Source organism: Mixophyes fleayi, chromosome 2 (genome assembly GCF_038048845.1).
Source record: "Mixophyes fleayi isolate aMixFle1 chromosome 2, aMixFle1.hap1, whole genome shotgun sequence".
In the NCBI taxonomy this organism is placed as follows: domain Eukaryota; kingdom Metazoa; phylum Chordata; class Amphibia; order Anura; family Limnodynastidae; genus Mixophyes; species Mixophyes fleayi.
In genome coordinates this window covers 197109319-197132683 of record NC_134403.1, presented here as the reverse complement: position 1 = coordinate 197132683, position 23365 = coordinate 197109319, and the positions used below count along the sequence as shown (strand labels likewise).

Genomic DNA, 23365 nt, shown 5'->3' with positions numbered 1-23365 from the left:
AAGGTGGAACACAAAATCAAAAATAAAAGTAGACTTCAAAAAAAGCGTTACCCGCAACATTCACAAAAAGTTATATACGTAAACATGTAACATCATTTGTCACTATATTTACACAAAGTGTATAAGTGTTCCTGGTCTCAAACACAAAAATAGCCTAACAAGTGTAATGCTTACAAACGCGTTGCAGCTGCCTATTTAAAGGCTTATTTAATAAAACAGTTACAAACATTAATAAATACGCTTCCCTTACTCTAAATTAGTGTAACACATTTAGAAGTAACATTTCATTGGTTGCAATGCACTTGGGTTTATTAGGCCTTAAATTGTTATTGCTCATACACACATGTCCACAAAATAGTGCTTACCTAGGGTGCTGCAGTCAGTAAGTTGTTTATAAATGTTATGTTCCCAGTGGTGGTAAAGAGGGTATATACAATGGTATGCCATACCGCCACTTCCCCTACTACCATCAAGGTAAAAATCAAATTCCATTCACTTACACTTTCCATACAGCCACTGTATGTATATTTAAAATATTAAATTTAGAAGTATGGAAAATGTGAGTGAATGGATTTTGGTAATGTTACAACCAACAAATTTTACTCATTTCATTACCGCGGGTCTTGAACTACTCTCATCACACTGAATCACCCTCATGGTGTCAAACGGTAATGTTTTCAATAGAAAACAAAAATTTGCCCAGGCTTTCCAATAAACAATGCAAAGGTTTCAAATAAGTGGGCTGGCACATTTATTTTCCATATAATTACTCCTCAGCACTGGGTTACAAATCATAGAAGTAAAGCATTTCTCTTCATGTTTATATTCATACAGGCAATTACTATAGCACTTCATATAATCCAGCTGACCTTTCAAAATCAAACAAGATTTAAGAGAGTGTGGCTTACATTTTATGTTTCAAATGCGTGTCAGTTAACATGCAATTTGGTATTGCAGGTATTGGTATTTGGTATTGTATTACAGGGCTCTCCAAATAATTTATTGTATCAATCTTATTTATTGCCACCCTTCACCCACTACAGAATAATACATACTGTAAGATTACACTATGGATTTCACAGTATACCGTCCTTTCAACTAGTATTTCCAGAGACAATTAAACCAACCCTAGGAGGTGCGATGAAAAATGAGCGAATTAAGACCTATTTTCAGCAGAGATAACCGCAGGGCCTGTAATTCAATCGCTTTCGGCACATTCTAAGTGGAATAATAAAGTGCAAGGCAATTCACATCTAATTGGATCGTCCTAAAGTATGCTAATAAAAAAAAAATCAGATTACCTTCAGGTATCTACGTTTTATGTACATTGCTACTTAAGTGTTGCTATGCTTTCATAGTAGTCAAAATGGAAAAATTGTAAGCAATGAGCCTTTTTAGAAACCAAACAATGATATCTTATTACAAATTTGATTTGCAGCAAGATACGTTGTTCTCATTCAAGTTATTAGAATATGTGAAAGTATAATCTTTTTTTACTTCTTTTAATATTATGTTAGGATAGTTAACAAGGCATAATAAGGGGAAACAAAAAAATTAATAGCATCAGCAGCCCTGTGAGGAGAAAGTGACAGTTCCAATATAATTGACAGTGTCCTGAGATAGCTTTGCTTTTCTAAGTATTGTGATTACTGTGAATGTGGATACAAGATTTCATACCTGTACTTTATACGCCAGGTTGGAACAACGTGTGTACATATCTAATGCCAAAGTCCTCAGATAAGTGTCCCTAATTATTGCCAGACCTCTGCATAATCCGCACTGTTCAGATAATAAGCTGCTGAATCAGACATCCAAACAAGTAACATTAAGGCCAAAATAAAAATATAAATCTTGGGGCTGAATTTATCAAATTAATTTCTACCCAGCTAATTCCAAATGGAATTATATATTTCATAGAAATATGCTGGGGGTGCTTGTAGTGCTTTCAGCTTGTAAGCCGAGAAACAAATTCACAGGCAGAATTTAAACACTATCTAATGTCCTTTCTTATTGCTTCTTTCCTAAAGGTATTCCTGTGAGCACTTCTTCTGAAATTAAATTCAAATAATACAATGTTTTAGTGAACATTTAGTCCAGGCCTGTCCAACCTGTGGCCCTCCAGATGTTGTGAATCTACAAGTCCCAGCATGCCCTTCCAGCTATCAACTGGCTGTCTACCAGCAAAGCATGCTGGGGCTTGTAGTTTCACAACATCTGGAGGGCCGCAGGTTGGACAGGCCTGATTTAGTCAGTACGGTCCTGCAATCTGTATTTCGTAAGCATAGTCTTTAAAAATACAAAAAACACAATATAAATTCAAATGGTGAACAAATCATTTTCAGAAATAATAAATGTTTACTTTAAACTCCATTCCTTCAAGGTTATCAGGGTTTCAAGGAAAAAATACTGCAAGGTAATGAATGGCTTTCTCCAGAGAACAACACTCTGTCGTTCTTCACGGTCCCTCCGCTTCTTCTCACTCAGGAAGGAGGGATCTGAAAGAAAAAGTCACCAGTGTCTTAACTTCAAAATCTTTACACAGCTTTTTTTAAAGGTCCAATACACAGTTTTTATATTTTTAAGGAGACCAAAAGTTAGTGTGAGGGGTCTGTTTAAATGTCCCCAAAACCTCCATTCCCCAGGCATTCGTCTACCACCAGAGAAAAGAGGCTTCTGGGGTACCTCTTGGTAAGTTAGCTTTTAATTTAAAAACACATATGTATGGCCCAAATATATGGGACTCTCACTTTTTAGAGTTAGGAACACCCTATTAGCAAAAGCGCCGTGGAGAGGCAGGTGGCTTAACATACATTTTCAAATGTGTGCAACCGAGACCTGAAATGGCAGCTCCTTTGCTGGCTATAGCAGTGTGCTGGGGGATTATTCTCTGTGTTTGTTCCTTTTAGGATAACCCCACCCTTTCAAGCACCTGCTATGAGCCTATATATTAATTGAGCAACTTCCACTGCTATATTAGTCTACCACCAGACAGAACGGAGGTAATATAATGTCCCAGCTGGATCATTGGCAAGCATGGAGGACCAGACCACACATGAAACTTAAGCTTAAAGTGCTGCCAGCATAAAATACTGAGAGGGGAAACAAGCTACTGGTGTCCCAGCATGGTAGAAAGCAATATGTAACAGGGGTAAACAAACAGGCCCTCTGGCCTCACTGGGTTTGAAAAAAAAAAAGGAAAGAAGCTAAACTATTTAAGATTGGGAGGGGGGACTGAAAGAAGACCCTTGCCTAATATTAGCTCAGTACCCTGTTATTCCTTTAACTTGTCTTGGAGGTTAAATTCAAGATTTAGGATCTAACAGTTTCAAAGAGAAATAAAAAAAAAGGAGCAAGGAGGTGGTGAAAGCTAGTATAGTTAGGACCTAGAGACTGGCAGACATTTAGGAGTTTCCTCTGTAAGCATAGGTGAAAGTTAGTGTGAGTTGAAATACACTGGTCTTGGTCATATGTGCCAGGAATGGTGACAGATACAGGGGTAGAATAGTACAACTGATCAGAGGATTGCAGTGACCTTTAGTGCCCAGCAGGCTTTATAAACCCATTGGGCAATTGAACATTCCAACCCATGAAAGATGGTCGGAGGACACAGGGTCCAAATACCAAAGCTGATAATCCAGGCTGTGGATTGCACTCAGGGCACTGCTATACCTGGATTAAATTATTAAAAACCACTGGTCGTTTTATTAAAATAACTCACAAATTTGCCTAAGAACACAGCCATGAATAAAGAACAGTACCAAAACATCCTCCAAGAACAGTTTGGTGACGAACAATGCCTTTTCCAGCATGATGGAGCACCTTGCAATAAGGCAAAAGTGATAACCAAGTGGCTCGGGGATCAAAACATCTAAATTTTGGGTCCATGGCCAGGAATTTACGCAGATCTTAATCCCATTGAGAAGTTGTAGTCAATCTTTAAGAGGCGGGTGAACAAACAAAAACCCACAAATTCTGACAAACTGCAAGCATTGATTAGGCAAGAATGGGCAGCCACCAGTCAGTATGTGGCCCAGAAGTTGATTGACAGCATGACAGTGTGAATTGCAGAGGTCTTCAAAAAGAAGGATCAACACTACAAATATTGACTCTCTGCATAAACTTAATGTAATTCGCAATAAAACCTTTGACACTTATGAAATGTTTGTAACTTCAGTATACCATAGCATCATCTGACATAAAGGTCTAAAAACACAGAGGCGGCAAAGTTTGTGAAAAACAATACTTGTGTCATTCTCAAAACTTCTGGCCATGACTGTATTCAGAGAGAGAGAGAAAAACAAAAAACAACTTAAAACAGGAAGAGCAGCACAAACAACTGGTAATCTGAATGGTGATCTCACATGTAAATACATTTACATATGTCCCCATGCTGGCAGGGTTTCTCTTCTGCAAATACAGAACAAATAAAATGGTTTAACACTAGTTGTATGAATACTTACATGCAGAGAAATTTCAGAGGTCAGTGACACTATCAGTATAACAATGTCTCCAGCCACATGTGTCATGTGATCCCAATAATCACTTTCTGCAAGTATTCAAATACCGGGTCAGAGTGCAGTTACTGCCTGATATTTATTGAGCTTCACCAACAAAACATGGATGTAAAACTGTCTTTGGTAAATGGATTACCATTACCAGCACCCAGTACTGTATCCTGTACCATTGCATGAGCCACACTATACTCATATAGTGATGACAATCAGCACTAAAAGCACACTAAAAAGTATTGGTAGCATATGTTGGAGAGGGAAAAGGGCAGTTAAGGATCACAAATTTGAAGGTATAGATCTTGTGTAGGCTTCTCACTCAACATGCTAAGTAGAGTTTATTATTAGCTCAATTTGCCAAGCAAACTGCAAATAACCCTTAAACACAATGACCAGGTGGGTACATGCTTCTTTCTAAACTGCCAGAAAGACAGAGTGGTTCAATATATACACACAGTACCTGAGTATTCCAAAACTGCATGAAAAAATAATCAATGGTAGATTGAACTTCTGTCACACCAATACAATCAAAAGATTTATCATTCATAAAATTGGAAAAAAATCTATCAAAATGATTGGTCCAGATACTGTAATATGTTCCAGATAGTGAGCAATTGATGTCAGTAATACTGGTAATTATGTACTAATCTGACATGAATATAGTAAGAACGTGGCTTATTGTATAATCCATAAGCATTTGCTGGATTTATTGTTTTACTATATTTTAAAATGATCATTCAATTCTCATTGGAAGTTTATCTATATATATCTATATATATCTATCTATATATATCTATATATATCTATATATATATCTATATATATCTATATATATATCTATATATATCTATATATATATATATATATATATATATATATATATATATATATATATATATATATATATATATATATATATATATATATATATATATATCTCTACTATACAAATGCCTAGTGGCGTGTGTGAGAGAAAAAACCCAAGCTGCAGCGCCACCTGCTGGGAAGAGTTATACACTGACCTATATATTTCTTGAAGGAGAAGTGACAGTTGGGAGTGGTTGGTGGTTGCCGGGGGTGACAGTGGGGAGTTTTTAACACCTTAAGTAGCTTGATGAAGGATGTGGCGATGAAGATGAAGGATGAGGTGATGGAGAAAAATGATGAGGTGGTGACATGTGGACAAAACCACGTTTGAACAAACTTAGGCCTTGCATATTTTTCCCATAACAATGTGGTTAGAGTAATCTCCATATATCTCCAGAGAACAAAGAATCTTAGAAAGACTAATCAGCTTTGTTTACCATCTGGAACATGACAGAAGCGTGACCCATCAAAAGATAGCCTTGCAAGATGGATCCATGAGTTCATCACACAGGCAGATTTGGGGAAAGGGCAAGAGCAGCGGCAACTTTTTGGGCTCGAAGGCAGCAAGTATTGTCAAGTAACATTTGTAAAGCAGCAGGATGGTCTACAATGAACATCTTTACAAAACATTATATGCTGGACGTGCACCAGCGACAAACTCCGTTTTGGAAGCAGGATCCTTCAGACTGGTGAATAATAGTGGTGGAGAGAAGAAATGTGTCACCACATGATTCGATTCATAACGCTCTTCCCCTGAGGAGGCCTGGGCTAGGCCCAAATGCATGACAAGAACCTTTTTAACACCTTAAGTAGCTTGATTTGACTAGAATGCATGAGTATCATGCACGGGTTAACATTATATATATATATATATATATATATATATATATATATATATATATATATATATCCCCTGGTAGATTCACAGTCATTGCCAATAAAATATTTCTCTAAATGGCAATCCACCCTTAGTCATATTATTACCGTCATGAAGGGCTTAATGTCAACATATCAGCTAAAAGCATCAACATGTCAGGATGGATGCTTCCAGACCATCTACCCATACAAACCAAATAGCTTTGTCTAAAATAGCAACTGGTACAGTTTATTCACCAATAACCTCTGTGTGTGGGGAGTGGGTGGCATAACGTGGCTTGAAATGGCTGCATACACAGGTCGTCATGGTTTATCTGCAGTCATTGGTCAGCATTGTCCTCCATGCAGATAACAATCCCTTTGTATTATTATATTGTTTTTTAGGCCTTTACAAGCTGTGTTATCGCAGTGTACATGGAAACCACTGCGATCACTTGCAGCAGTGACTTAATGCCAGTTGTCACTCTAGCATCAAATCTCTAATGCATACTATCTTCTTGTTGGCGTACAAGACACATAGATTGGGTCACTCCTTTATGGAGGATGTCCCTGGTGATGTCACCATCACACTGTTGGGTTTCCATAGCAAGTCCCAATGTGGAAGTAAAGTAGGGATACAGCCCATGGTTTATGGGTAGTGTGCTGACGTTGCCAGTAAGAGGCCAGTTCCAGTATGACTGGAAGGCAGGAAAGCATCTGCCTGCTGAGCATTGGGAAGTAGATCTCTGTCTTGGTGCACTAAGGCACAGTAAAAATAAACACATGAAAGGCAAAAATAAAAAACAGAATGCAAAAGATTAGGCAAAGCAATGCTGCAGATGCCACTAATTAATACGTAAACAAATATTAAACATACAGCAAATGTATATGTGTGCACTTTAATACCATGAACAAGCTTTCTGCAATTACCTTCCACCCCAGCTTAACAGAGACAAACATCTGAAAGCAAAACTTGTAATGTAAATCTTCCAGTGCCCATGGAAAAAGCAAGTCTCATATTACACCCATCCCTCTAATCCAAACCACACATGAGGACACTGTGACAGGATATGGTCACACAACACATTTATTAAGGACATTTTAGAGCCAGTAGATATGTAATAATGTATGGATATACTTTAGAAACCTGCAGGAAATATTTCATAATGCATCTTTTTTCTTTGTTTTGTTTTTTGGACTTTTTTTGTATTTTTCTATTTCTTTATTAAAACTCTTTTGTATTCTGGCTTGGTGGTGCTGGTCTGCTCATTTTATTTGAACAATTGAGGATATGCAATTTACTATATGGACTATGCACATCACTTTTTTGTTACTTTATTTGGTAGTTAATTGAGTGCATTCACCTCTATCTATTTTTGTATACATATGTCAAAGTGAACTATTTAAAAATCCAAATGACATTAAGTTCAGTAAACGTATAGCAGTTGAGCTTGTAGTAATGAAAAGTCTATTTAAAGGGCCATATACACAGTACAGCATTGTATGAAAAAAACTGGTGGTATGATATGACCCCCATATATCTAGGTGACTTTTGCATTTATTGGCATTACTGAACATGCTTAAAATTAGTCATGTGATGCAAGGGTGTAGCCAGTTTTTTTAAATACAAACTGAAATAGCAACAGTCTAGTGCAATAAGTGCTTCTTGTGCTCAGCAAAATATATGAAATGGAATGGTTGTTCTAAGAGTGTGAATTAAACAGGCTTCACTTAATAACAGACAAAATATCTAAATTACTACTAATATTTGGCAGCCATACCTGTAAAGTTCCCGTTGTGTTGTTCTCTAGGCATTCCAACACGCCTCTGTTCACAATCAGTACCATTCTCTGCCATTTCATAGGTCAACTAAGGTTGAGAATCTGATGAAGGGCGGAAAAACATAATTTGGTCATGTTTGCATGCATAAACATTACTTATTCATAAAATAGGAAGCTGAAATATTCAATTAAATCAGTTACAAGGAGTATGCAAAGAAACATAATATCTAATTTAACTGCATGATGCTCTGCTCAAAAATTTAAGAGGAGTTTATATGTATGTACTACTGGCTACTCTCCAGTAAAGCAGATGGGATTGAAATAAAAACACATTGTGCAATACTCTAATTACAACATACTCAGTGTGTTTCAACATTTGCTGAGATTTTTCACTTTGTGTGTGGAATGGAAATAAAAACAAGAAAGGGCGTGTAAATCTCTGAAGGACACTTTGAAAAACCTTCTCTTATTCGGGTTAGTGTTAGAGACAGAACTAGAAAACAATAATACTGTGCACATATGTTGAAGGGAAAAAAAAAAAATCAAATAATGTTCTTCACAAATACCTTCCAGGTGTACACAAAATAAATTATATTCTGTCTTTCACTTCAATGTCACTAACTCAACATAAGAGGTCCTCAATCCTTGACTGAAAACATGACAAATAAAAAAATAAAAATTCTAATGTCAATTTAAGCTGTGATATAATTTACCAATAGTGTACTAGAGCAGCACAATAATTGAGAGAATGTATTCACAGAGGTGAATACAGCTGCTATAAAACACTGGTTAAGCAACAAACGTTACTTTGAGATACTGCAAGGTTTTTGAAAGGAAAGTAGGATATATGCTTTAAAAGATATGTTTGTGGTATTTTGTGGTATTTAATCTTAAAAGTTATTTAGAAAATACCTCTCCTATATCATGGAAAAAAGTGAAGTTGTGGTTTGGGCCTACGTGTTGGAAACAAGTTACAAAATAGAGGTTGTGTGGACCCCTAGTTACAGTGATATGATTGGTTTAAAGTCTGTAATGACGCATTTATTTATGTATTAATCTTATGCTTTTAAGCTATAAAAGAAATATAGAATTGATAAATAATTGATATTGGTCATTTTGATTTTAATGGTCTGTCCTGTGCGTACAAAATAAACCAGCATATTTTGAACAAACTTAGGCCTTGCATATTTTTCCCATAACAATGTGGTTAGAGTAATCTCCATATATCTCCAGAGAACAAAGAATCTTAGAAAGACTAATCAGCTTTGTTTACCATCTGGAACATGACAGAAGCGTGACCCATCAAAAGATAGCCTTGCAAGATGGATCCATGGGTTCATCACACAGGCAGATATGGGGAAAGGGCAAGAGCAGTGGCAACTTTTTGGGCTCGAAGGCAGCAAGTATTGTCAAGTAACATTTGTAAAGCAGCAGGATGGTCTACAATGAACATCTTTACAAAACATTATATGCTGGACGTGACACCAGCGACAAACTCCGTTTTGGGAGGAGGATCCTTCAGACTGGTGAATAATAGTGGTGGAGAGAAGAAATGTGTCACCACAAAGAGGAAAAAATATGCATTACAGGATATATGTTGCCAGGGTGGCCACGACCCTATGGACCAATTCCACTCTGCTCCCTCCAATGCACAAAATTAAACCAGCACGCCATGACTGCAAAGCGGTTCGTCTTTCTGTAGTACATTCAACATGCTGTAAATGACTGCAATTTGGCCACAGACAAAAAAAAATAGGTTTTGCATCCTTGCACAGTCAAATGAGGCAATAATTAATAATGTCTACTCTGCTACTATAAGTGAAGTAATGAGACAGGATTCAGCCCTCCTTGGAATACACATATTTATTATTACTCTATTATCACTGGGAGTGCCTTTTTCTAGGACAAATATTAGGCCATTTACTCACAAACTGAAACAACCACTACAGATAGTCATACACAAGTCATAAGTAGTAACAACTATGCATTACTAAGCTAATAGAACACTGTAATACTGTATTTAGAGTCAGCAGTGCATTCAATACCCTTCCAGTAATAATTATTTATAGGGTATATATAATGCTGAATAAATGCTGAATAATAACCATCATCCACATGTTGTTTATTTACATGTGCTTAACAAGAAAGCTACATTTTTGTTCGCCAAAAGTAAAAGGTGCTAAAAGCAAGTTTACACATAATTACAAATGTCAATTGACATATACCTAGTAGACATAAGCGCAAATACATTACACATTTTAGGTCAACTAATGAGAGAAGAAGATTTATACTTATGATAAATCGGTTTCTCTGATTCCATCTGGGGGACACTGTTAACCATGGGGTAGAGTAGGGTAGGGAGGAGTCTGGCACCCAAATAGTTAATCTTTTGCTGCTGACAGACATATACCCCCGCCCCTTCCCCACAGAACTCAGTTTGATTAACAAAGCCCTAGGAGGACAGGCCAATCAACCAAGATATACAAAAAAGAAAAGAGGGGGGGGGGATCGCAGTGTCCCCCAGGTAGAATCAGAGAAATCGATTTATCGTAAGTATAAATCCTCTTTTCTCTTTCATCCATCTGGGGGACACTTAACCATGGGGACTTATTAAAGCAGTCCCTCCGATGGGTGGGACCGCTCTGATCGCCCCGCACGTAGAGCACTACGGCCAAATGAGGCGTCCTCAGACGCAAAAACATTAAATTGGTGGAATTTTGTAAAAGTATGGACCGAGGACCAGGTAGCTGCCGTGCCTAGCTGGTGCGCTGAGGCCCCGTTTCGCGCTGCCCAAGACGTCCCAACCGAACGGGTAGAATGGGCAACAATACGCTTCGGCACAGGACGCTTAGTACGGACATAAGCCTCCCTAATTGTTAGGGTAAGCCACCTAGCAATTGACTGCTTAGACGCAGGCCATCCTCGCCTAGCGAAATCAAATAACACCAATAGAGAATCTGTCTTGCGTATCTTTGCAGTTCTCTTAACATATATCCGCAACGACCTAACGACATCTAAACATTTACTTCCTTTTGTTCCAGTAACCTGAGGATCCTCTCTGAATACCGGAACTACTATTTCCTGATTAATATGGAAACCCGACACCCCCTTAGGGAGGAAGGATGGAATAGTCCTTAAAACTGCCCTATCCTCATGAAAGACCAAATAAGGTTCTTTATAAGATAAGGCCCCCAGCTCAGAGACCCTCCTAGCTGAGGCAATAGCCAGCAGGAAAACTGCCTTCCAAGTCAAGAACCGCAATTCCGCTGAGCGAAGTGGTTCGAATGGAGGCTCCTGCAACATGTCCAGGACCAAATTAAGATCCCAAGGATCCGTAGTATGCACGTAGGGTGGCTGGATGTGAAGCACTCCCTGCAAGAAAGTTCTAACATCCGGAATCTCCGCCAGCTGTCTGTGAAAATACACTGACAATGCTGACACCTGAACCTTTAAGGTTCCCAACCGGAGACCCGCATCCAAGCCACCCTGCAAAAAAACTAGAAATCTAGATAGACAAAAGGATTTTGAATTGCAAGATTTCTTTTTACACCACCTTATATACACATGCCAGATGCGGTGATAAATCCTAGCCGAAACTGGCTTCCTGGCTCTTAGGAGAGTGTCTACTACACTCACAGAGAACCCTCTGGCTCTCCACAGACTGGATTCAAAAGCCATGCCATTAAATTCAGCCGGTCTAGACCCTGATGTAAGAACGGTCCCTGGGTCAGCAGATCTCTTCAAAGTAGCAACCGAATCCCTTGACCTACTGCTACCAGAAGAATTTCTGGGAACCATACCCTTCGTGGCCAGGCTGGAGCTACCAGAATGACTGGTCGATCTCCCTGCCTGACCCTTCGGAGGACCCTGGGAATCATTGATATGGGGGGGGGGGAACAGGTATCCTAACCTGAAGTCCCAAGGCATTGTTAGGATGTCCACTGCCACAGCCAGTGGGTCCCTTGTTCTTGCGCAAAACTCTGGGACTTTCCTGTTGACTCTTGACGCCATCAGGTCTCAATCCGGAAGTCCCCATTTGTCCACCAGCAACTGGAATACTTCCGGATGCAGAACCCACTCCCCTGGTAAAACTTCGTGCCGACTTAGATAGTCTGCTTGTACGTTCTGTTTCCCTGGGATAAACACCGCTGAGAGCGCAGGCACGTTTCTTTCTGCCCAGGCAAAAATCTGAAACGTGACCCTCATCGCTCTTGCACTCCTGGTGCCCCCTTGTCTGTTTATGTATGACACTGCCGTGGCATTGTCGGACTGGATGCGAACCGGCCTTCCCTGTAACACACCATGAGCCCTCTGCAGTGCTTTCAGGATGGCCATAAGTTCCAGCAAATTTATGGGAAGAACCGACTGTCTCTCTGATCACAGACCCTGCATCCTTAGGTGAAGGACCACTGCCCCCCAACCACTCAGACTGGCGTCTGTGGATACTAAGATCCAGGCCCACGGGGCAAAGGATCTGCCCTTTATTAGGTTGTCCTTTAACAACCACCAGCTGAGGGATTTTCTCGTCTCTAGAGATAACCTCACCCACTGGCGATCCAACAGAGGAAGGACCCCGACCACTTCCTCAGAATGTCCCATTGAAGACATCTGGAGTGGATCCTTCCATATGGCAGGGCCTCGAAAGATGCCACCATCTTTCATAGCAGCTTCATACACACGAGTACTGACAGCCTCCTGTGTGACAGAACCCTGTCTGTCTACTCCATCAAGGACCTTATCTTGTCCTCTGGAAGAAAAACTCTGCTGTCTGCAGTGTTCATTATTAGTCCCAAAAATGTCATTCGCTGACAAGGGATCATTTGTGACTTTGTTACATTCAGGAGACAACCGTGCTGTTCCAGCACCCTCACCGTAAGGCGAAGATGTTGTTCCAACAACTGAACCATTGACGCCTTGATTAGAAGATCGCCCAAATAAGGTACAATCTGCACCCCTTTGGAGTGGAGTGCTGCCATAATCGCCATAATCTTTGTGAATACTCTTGGGGCTGTGGCAAGCCCGAACGGAAAAGCTCTGAACTGATAGTGAGCTGAGCCTACCGTGAATCTGAGAAGCGGCTGATGCCCCTCCCAGATCGGCATATGAAGATAGGCATCCCCGATGTCTATTGATGCCATGAACTGGCCTTCCTCCAGGCCATCTATGACAGATCTTAGGGATTCCATCCTGAAAGAATCTACTCTCAGATGCAGATTTTAGCTGCTTGAGGTTCAGCACTGGTCTGAATGAACCCTCCGGTTTCTGTACCAAGAATAGGTTTGAGTAAACCCCTCCCTTCTTTGGTACTCCGGAACCTGTACAATAACCTTCTTTAAAAGAAGCAAATCAACAGAAGAGAGCATTGCCTGTCTTTTTTGAGGACAGCGGGGTAAACTGGTTACAAAAAAACCTGTGTAGAGCAGGCTCCACCAACTCTATCATGTAACCCCTTCTCATGATCCCCTGAACCCACCTGTCCACTGAGGACTCTGTCCACTGCTGGGCAAACCCCAGCAGCCGTCCTCCCACTCCCCCCTCCGTTATCAGAGGAGGGTGGTAGTCATGCTGTCAGTCTATCCGGCAGCTTGGCGGAAGAGGACCTTGCTGCCATGGAGGAAAAGGATGACCTTCCTCTAAGCGACTGTCTCCTACCTCCAGCAGCCCTTGACCTGACAGTCTGGCCTCTGCCAGACGCGCCAAAGTGAAAAGGCTGTCTAAAAGAACTAAACCTTGTAACCCTGGGTCTAGGAGCATTTACAGGCAAGGACGTACTCCTACACCCCGAGGCCTATGAGATACAGGAGTCCAACTCTGGACCAAATAGCATCCCACTAGTATACGGAATGGATTCTAATGATCTTTTTGACTCCAAATCCGCATCCCAGGCTCTTAAACATAATGTTCTTCTTGCTGCTACTGCTGTAGCAGAAATAGAAGATGATATGGAAGCTGAATTCTGGGCCGCCTCATATATATATATATATATATATATATATATATATATATATATATATATATATATATATATATATATATATATATATATATATATATATATACTGCCGCCTCCTTAAGGTGCATGGCCAGGGGGAGCAGTTCCGAATCCTGTAATGCGGACTCTAACTGCCCAGCCCAGGCTTCCATAGCCCTTGCTACCCAGGCCGAAGATAATGCCGGTCTGAAGTTTGTACCAGCAGCCGTAAAGACCGATTTCAAAAAAGTTTCCAACTTACGATCGGTCGAATCCTGTAGGGCTGCCGGTTCCTGGTACGGGTAGCGTGGTCTGGCGAACCAGTCTCGCCACAGGCGCATCTACTCTCGCCACCTGTTCCCATCTGGTCATGTCCCCCTCTTGTAAAGGATATAATGAACCAAATTTTCTAGGCACAGTGAACCTCTTGTCCGGATGCTTCCAAGAGGCCTCTGCAATATCTCTCAGCTCTGCTGAGGGAGGGAACCTGACCACCTGTTTAGAAGCCTTCTTAAAGAGAGACCGGTCCAAGGACCTCGTCTCCTCTATTTCAATAAACCCCAAGGTCTGACGTACTGCTTTTACCAGATCGTCCATACCCTGGTGCCTGGAGCTTCCTTCTGATTCTATTAATGAAGATCAGAATCCTCTAACAATTCACCTTCCTCCACCGAGGATCCCTCTGAATCAGACAGACAACAGCGTATTAGCTGATCTATGTCTTTAATAACTACGAATATGTCTAGGATTTTCCAGCAATTGGTTTAGTCGGTCAAGACCTCTAGCCACTGCCGACCATCCCGCCTCCCCACTGTGGGGTGACTCTTGCAGTGCCGGGAAAGGAAATTGTACAACCTCTGGAGGTAATGAACTACTCATTTACCCTCCTAACTTCACTGGGGGTTGTATCTCAGAGGTAGATGGAAGTCTCATAGTCACCACTGGGATCTCTGCTGGTTTAGATAACAGGTTCACAAGGGTATTAACCCCCTGTAAAAAGGTTGCCATCCACTCTGGAGGCTCTGTCCCCTGAATAGGGCTGTCTTTAGGCTGCAATATTACAGGTGTCACAGCACAAAGCCCCTGATCCACACGTTCACTAGTTAATTTAACATTACACTTTGAACAGATCATATGTTTGGCACGTGTTACTTTACTTTTATCAGCCATTTTTGGGTGAAAAAACAAAGCCACAAACAACCAGACAAGCACAGACACTCAATAGTTATCAGAAATACTAACTAATTATGTCTTAACACATTACAGCATTTCTGAATCATCACAGGAGAGCCAAATGTTGTTGTTTTATACAGGCTCTTCTTAATATATATGCCCATAACAATTATACTTCTCTATCCATGCAATATAGAGAAAATAAATGATACTTAGCAGGGAGATGTTTGCCAGCAGCCGTGCCTCCTCCAAATGGCTGCTGTGTCCTTCCTTCCTTCCTTTGTAATTTGGCTAATCTTCCACCTGCTCACTCAGCGGGGAAGGTTTTCTGACTTCCCCCTCCCTGGCTCTCTCTGTTTCTCCTGTGCAGACTGACAGCAATTTCCACACACTTCCTGTGAGTGGAATCGCTGCTATCCGCTCCTCTGTTCCCCTCTGCAAAGCGCTGAATAGCGCGACCATTAGCTCAAGTTACCCCTCCTCTTTCCTTGAGGAGGGGACTTGGTATATTCCATGGCTCCGGGGACGGCAAGAGCACCGGCGCTTACTGCCTGTGGCAGCGCCTCACTTTGCTAGCAGTGCAAGAACGCATCTCACACTGCGAGAAGTCTCACTGTTTCCAACCTGTCAGCGGGTGCCGCGGCTCCCCCGCTGTACAGTCCTTCTCTGCTCACGAGTGCGCTCTGTCTCACAGAGCCACTCATGCACTATGTCAACAGCTATAAACAAAAAAGCCTAAACCCAATGAACTCAGTTCACTGTGCAGCTCTCCAAACTTCAGCCCATACTCCTAGGGAACCTACTTCAAACAGAGTTCTGTGGGGAAGGGGCGGGGTATATGTCTGTCAGCAGCAAAATATTAACTATTTGGGTGCCAGACGACTCCCTACCCTACTCTACCCCATGGTTAACAGTGTCCCCCAGATGTATGTACTGTTATCACCATCTATACAATCAAATTTCTGTATAATTACAATGCCAACGATGACATCCAGATTAAGTAGACTTCAGCCTTTTTAAGCATGTGATATATAGCTTATTTCATGAAATTTATGTGCATGGACTTTGGAAGTGTAAGAATTAGAAGTTATTTTCCCTTTCAGGGCATAGCATATTTTTATTACAAAACATTAATTATAAGATTTGTTTCATGTTTAGCGGCCAACCTGGTTTTCTAGCAAGTAACAGTTACCAACCAGTAACCAGAGAAGAGATATAGCACAGGAACTAGAACATCCCGCTATATTCAGCTGATATTTAGTACACGCTACCAAAACGGACACTAACGACACTGACAGTGTATTTTAAGGTGTCAAATGTTCGCTCTCCATGTATCAACTTTAAGCTGTGCAAAAAGCATTATTACATTTACAAACCTGGATTTGTTTAGATAACAGAACAATGTGTATTTTGGAGGCAGACTGAATAACAATAAGTATTGGATTAATGTATGCTGTAAAATGCTGACCTTTCTATCAAAATAATTCAGTGCTCTCCCCAGCACCTATTTTCCTGGTGCTTCACCCGGCTGTTTTTGCTCGCCAGCCGGCTCTTAGAGCCCACCAGAGTCCTATTATAATAGAATAAACCATTATTTACCCCATTATAACAGGCACTATGTGAGCACTACAGCCAGCAGTGTGTGTTAGACCACTGGCCACCAGTCTGACCAGTCCTGGCAGGTGTAGGCAATAACCTTCAACATTTTTCATTATTATTGCACAGTATTCCAACTGCACCCACTGGCAAAACTTTTTGGGGAGAACACTAACTGAACCTATATTAACAGTAACAAAATTAAAGTCTTCAATTTATTAATAGGTGTCACTTTAATTGTATGTTTCTATTAATGTTCTGCAGAACATATATCTTCCACTGTTTAATCTACAATGATTACTTTTCTAGAATTCCGACGCTCATTGAACCTATCCTATATAATAGTGGTCATGATATATTTCAAACAATACTCCACTGCATTTGGAACCTACATGTGCACTTTTCTGGAATGGGTCAATAGGAGAATCCCATAAACAACAATACTGGACTATATCCATACTGTGGTTGAATCAAAACCATGCAACAAACTTGATTAGTAGCATTCCAAATAGAGGTCTGTTATGCCATGACACAAGAAATTGCTCTAATCTCTTTATGAGGTTAGAAGAGAGCACTGCCAAGCACACTAAGGAAGAGGGACATGTTTACCAACCTATAAATACTACCAAATACATATTGTTGTCTAATTGAACTGCAGAGCTTGACTATGTCTGCAACCTCTAAAGTTAATGTCTAGGAGGAATCAGTTTTACTAAGAAAACATCACTATGATCAACATTAAAAGAACAAACACACAACACAGTTTTAAAACAGTAAAAAAAACAAAAAAAAAAGTCAACATACTCAAATGATCAATATCAACATTTATTTATATAGCATCAGCAAATTCCATAGAGCTATCCAATTGGGAACAATCATAGTAATAAAACAATACTGGGTAATACAGAGAAATAAGAAGCAGAGCTTGCACTCTATGGGACAATAGGAGTTTGATACATGAGGTTAAGTGCTACATATTGTATATTGGTCCAGCAGGAATACAAGGATAAAAGTGCTTAGTGGGATATATATGATCCACTCACACAGCAATGTTGGTCAAAGGGTTGAGATCTTCTGTAAACTGTGTAACGTGTGGTAGTAGGGTAGCCTAGGGAGGTTAAGAAGGTGATGGAGGAATTGATAAGGTTGCATGAAGAGGAATAGAATGCATGAAGACTAGAGGAAAGTCTTATTGTGCGAAGGATGGAATTCCACAAAGTGGGTGCAGCCCAAAAAAAAAGCAATGCCCCAGGAATGGGAGCAGGTAATGAGTGTGGATGAGAACAGGAGAATTAGAAGCGAGTAATGTCCTTTAGATTTAGCTGTAATCAAATCATTGACAACGTCAGACTCTGCAGTCTCTGTTTAGTGTTGGGAACGAAAGCCTGACTGAATAGATTATGTGAGAAAAGAAAGCGTGTGAAACGAGTGTAGGCAATTCTCTCGAGAAGTTTGGAGGGGCATGGGAGCTGAGAGAAGACAATAATTTGGGTCACAATTTTATTTTTTCAGAATAGGAGTAATCACTGTGTATATTATTATTGGGTGCTGATGGTATTGTGTATATAGTTTAACCAAAATAAATAAAAAAAATTGGGGCATTCATAACCGTCCTTACCTCCAGTTCTGTTAAGGTATAATTTACTCTTGTGTGGAGGAGAAATAACTTCTACTATACTTATTGAATTATGATATACACCGATCTGTCACAACATTAAAACCACTGACAAGTATGTTAATAACATTATCTCGTTACAATGGCACCTGTCAACAGATGGGATATATTAGACAGCAAGTGCACAGGCAGTTCTTGAAGTTGATGTGTTGGAAGCGGGAAAAATAGGCAAGTGCAAGGGTTTTTATCTTTAATTTATAAGGCGCCGCAAAGGGTCCGCAGCGCCGTACATACACATTATTTCTGGGACAATGAGTGAAGGTGATGGTAGAAATCAGCGAGAAATAGGCCGAAGCTAAGAAAACAGGGCTAGTGAAGCAGGCCAAGAGGTACAGAAGGTGATAGAATAGTAGATGGAGCACACAAGGAAAGAGGGCCCTGCTCCTGAGAGCTTACATCCTAAAGGAAGTGGTAGACATAAATAGGGTCATACTAACTGGAGAAGAGAGCAGGGACAAGGGAGTTAGGAGGAGGACTGATAGACTTGAATAAAGAAACGAGTCTTAAGGGCACGCTTGAAGCTTTTGAGAGTAGATGCTAACCTGATGGAATGTGGAAGATCGTTGCACAGTTGGGGAGCAGCCCGGGCAAAGTCCTGGAGACGGGAGCGGGAAGAGGTGATCAGTGAAGTAGTGAGGCGGCGGTCACAGGCAGAGCAAAGGAGGCGGCTAGGCGTGTAGGTAGAGATGAGATTGGAGATGTAGGGAGGTGAGAATTGATTAAGAGCTTTAAAGGTGAGGTTGAGATTAAATTTAATTCAGTAGGCCATGGGGAGCCAATGTAGTCACTCTTGGAGGGAGACAGCAGAGATAGAGCGGCGGGAGAGAAAAATGAGACGGGCAGCAGCATTGAGGATATACTTATGAGGGTCAAGGTGATAATCAGGTAGGCCAGAGAAGGAAGTTAGAGTAGTCAAGGCGAGAGATTACAAGCGAGTGAACAAGGGTTTTCGTGGCTTCCGTGGTGAGAAAGGTGCCTATCTTGGATATATTCCAAAGATAGAAGTAGCAGGACTTTGAGATAGACAGAATGTGAGGTTTGAAGGAGAGGGCGGAATCAAGGATGACCCAAAGGCATCGGACTTGAGGGACAGAAACGAGGGTAGTGTTATTAATAGAAATAGAAAGTGGAGGAGTTGGGAGAGTCCTGGAAGGGGGAAAGATGATAAGTTCATTCTTGGAAATATTGAGTTTAAGGAAGCGCTGGGACAACCAAGATGAGATGGCCGAGAGACAGCAGGAGACACGAGAGAAAAGGGAAGGGAAAAGGTTAAGGGATGAAAGATAAATTTTGGTACCATCAGCATAGAGGTGGTACTAGAGACCAAGGAGCAGATGAGGACACCAAGGGAGGAGGTGTAGAGGGAGAAAAGCAGGGGGGGCAAGAACAGAACCTTGGGGAACGCTAACAGGTAAGGGAAGAGGGGGGATGCAGAGTCATGTGTAGAGAATGAGAAGGAGCGGTTGATGAGGTAAGAGGAAAACCAGGAGAGGACGGTATTACAGAGGCCTATAGATTTGAAAGTTTGCAAAAGGAGTGTGTGGTCAACGGTATCGAAGACAGCAGAGAGGTCAAGAAGGATAAGAAGGGAGTAGTGTCTTTTGGATTTAGCGGGGAGAAGGTCATTAGTGGCCTTAGTCACTAATTACAATTTGACAAAGGCCAAACTGTGATGGCTAGACGACTGGGTCATCACCAAAACGGCAGTTCTTGTGGGGTGTTCCCAATATGCAGTGGTTAGTACCTACCAAAAGTGGTACAAGGAAGAACAAATGGTGAAGCGGCGACAGGGTCATGGGGGCCCTAGGCTCACTGATGCGCGTGGGGAGCGAACGCAAGCCCATCTGGTCCAATTTCACAGAAAATCAACTGTAACACAAATTGCTGAAAAAGTTAACACTGGCTATGATAGATAGGTGTTAGAACACAAAGTGTATGGCAGCCTGCTGTGCAGCCGAAGACCTGTCAGAATGCCCATGCAGACCCCAGTCCACCGCTGAAAGCGGCTACTATGGGCCCGTGAGCCAATTTTACAATGGAGCAATGGAAGAGGGTGGCCTGGTCTAATGAATCACGTTTTCTTTTACATCATGAGCACGGCCTGGTGCGTGTGACTTTACCTGGAGAAGAGATGGCACCAAGATGCACTATGAGATGAAGGCAAGCCAGCGGAGGCAGTGTGATGATCTGGGCAATGTCCATAGGTCCTAGAATTTAAGTGGATGACAAGTACACCCTTTCATGGCAACGCTATTCCCTGCGGCAGTGGCCTCTTTCAGCAGGATAATGCACCCTACCCACACAGAAAAAATTGCTCAGGAATGGTAGGAGAAACATGACAAAGAGTATTTGTATCCCACAAGTCCAAGCCATGGAGGCAAAACCTTGCAACTTACAGGAGTGAGAGGATCTGCTGGCAATATCTTGATGCCAGAAACCACAGGACACCTTCAGATGTCTTGTGGAGTCCATGCCTCGACACGTCAGAGCTGTTCTGGCGGCATGAGGGAGACCTACACAATACTAACTAGGTTGTTTTAATGTTGTGGCTGATAACTGTAAATTTATACAAATCTGCCCTTACAAAGTCCAAACTTTTGTCCATTTACTCAATTACTTGGTGTAAGGCATTAAACAAGCTCCCCTCCCTAGTCTAAATCTTCACAAAACTTGTACTTTGCACATGTAAGGATTACAAATTTATCTTTCAAACTACCTGAGAAAACAGCAAGGCAGCGTTTTAGGTTTAGAAAAAAAAAAAAAAAGTTACCAACATCATAGAAGTTGTTAATTTTATGCATATACCATCATTTGGATAGTATTTGTTGAAATTGTGGTTTTCTGGGGTTTTTTAAGGGTATCAAAGCAAAATCTGGCTACGGTAAAAACTTTGCCACTTTGCAAAGGCTCAACAGAAATCAATACAATCATTGAGCAGCCCAATTAATTTAAGATTATGGGATATATTTTACTAATCTGCAGGTTTGAAAAAGTAGAGATGTTGCCTATAGCAACCAATCAGATTCTGGCTGTCATTTTACAAAATGTACTACATAGATGATAACTAGGGGCCTGATTCATTAAGTATCTTAAATGAGGAGGATTTTTATTTCAGTCTCCTGGACAAAACCATGTTACATTACAAGGTAAGTTAAATACTGACTGTTTTTTTCATGTAGCACACAAATACTTGACAGCTTATTTGTACACTGAAATTTTAAGTTGATATGTGTGTGCTGCATGAAAAAAACAGGCAGTATTTAACATATTAGCAAAACAGAACACTAATTTGAACCCCTTGCAATGTAACATGGTTTTGTCCAGGAGACTAAAATAAGAATCCTCTTCATTTATGATCCTTAATGAATCAGGCCATAGAATCTGATTGGTTGCTATAGGCAACATCTCCACTTTTTCAAACCCACAATTTAGTAAATATACCCCTAGGAGTTCCATATCAGCATTTTATTCAGGATTAAACTGGGTACACAGTCACACTACATAAAATTATTGCAGATGCGATTTCTGAAACAATTTTCCTTCAGATCTGTGCTCTTCATTTGTCACAACTATCTGCTGAAAAGATTAGGACCCTGCACACTCTATGGAGATCTGTCTACACTGTCGGTTGTAAGCGCATAAACACTTTCGCATTTGCACGACATCGTTCCGTCGTTGATAGATTTTTAGCCAGTTTATAAAATCAAATGATATGATGTGCTTTGGTACGATAAAACACAATCATTGATGCCTACACACTAATGCAATATCGGACCTAACAGTCATTTATCATGTGATTGGCACAATAATTGGTTGAAACCCCTGTAATGTGTACCATCCAGCTTTAGTCATATTTATTACAAAAAGACATTCAAAAAAAGTAATACATTTTTGTTGTAACAAAAATAACAAACTGTAAGTGTTTAAATACCCACAATAAAAGGGATGGGTTTCCAGTAAACCCCATCAAGTTCAATTTAGCAGCTCAAAAATCAACCAAAAAAAATGTATAATGTAATATATATATATATATATATATATATATATATATAGACACACACACACAGAACTATGATTTTAAATGATAAGGAAACAAGACATTGCTCAAAATAAAACTAAATTTAATTATAATTACTAGCATAAAAATGACAATGTCATATTAAATGTCTGATTTTACAAATACTAAAAAATAAAATCTAAAAGGACAAAGTGCATACATTTGAGAGAGTGTATGGTTGCACAATTAAATGTTTTTCGCTGATTATCCATTGGTGTTGTCTCTACATTAAATATGGGCATAAAGATACAACAGATAGGAGAAGTTCAAATTAATCGAATCAACAATTAAAATTATTGTAATGTTTACGAACACATTCTACCTAATGTATCAAAGCTGTCATTCTGCTATAACAATCAACATCTCGCTTACATTCTTGGTATAGTTAATTCACCGGCAAGATGAATCATGCACAGTCAAACAACCACTGGCTACAGCCCATCTACAGCAATATGAACATCGCAGTTTCACTATCTTATCAGTGTATAACAGTATACAAGTGATAATAAACACAGGCAGACAAGTGCACACGCCATGCCTGTCACAGCTCGTTACCAACCCGAGCCCTCCGCTGTTTAACGAGTTTAATAACGTCAGTAGAGATCACAGAGCTATCGCCTGATCCCCCGTGCTGTCAGTCAGTGTCGGCCCAGTATCTCAGCGCCGTCTGTCATGACAGACCGGTCACTGTGTGTGTCACATAATGTAACCACCGGTCTCCACCACATCACCCCACACTCACCTCCTCCCCGCCGCCGCCTCTCACTCTCGATCTGTCACACAGTCACCGGGTCACTCCACCGGAAGCCTCGTCACCTCTGCCAGCAGCACCCCCTCCTGCACAGCCGCGTCATCAATATGCGACCACTTCAGCGGCGGATA

At 40.7% G+C, this 23365-nt stretch overlaps 1 protein-coding gene across 4 annotated transcripts in view; it reads right to left on the bottom strand.

Annotated features, from left to right (window-relative positions):
• The window catches only part of VMP1 (vacuole membrane protein 1), a 120815-nt gene extending 97458 nt beyond the window's left edge, over positions 1-23357 (bottom strand). The window contains exons 1-3 of one of the 4 annotated variants that reach the window (XM_075195295.1): positions 23272-23357; positions 8012-8113; positions 2360-2495 (exon numbers count right to left, since the gene is read on the bottom strand). In XM_075195295.1, coding sequence (XP_075051396.1) covers positions 2360-2495; positions 8012-8087 — 212 coding nt within the window. In that variant the 5' untranslated portion in view covers positions 8088-8113; positions 23272-23357. Of the gene's footprint in view, positions 1-2359; positions 2496-8011; positions 8114-20546; positions 20704-23042; positions 23177-23225 lie in introns of those variants that run through there. The other 3 variants (XM_075195294.1, XM_075195297.1, XM_075195296.1) reach the window with 3 other exon arrangements.
• Positions 23358-23365: the final 8 nt, after the last annotated feature.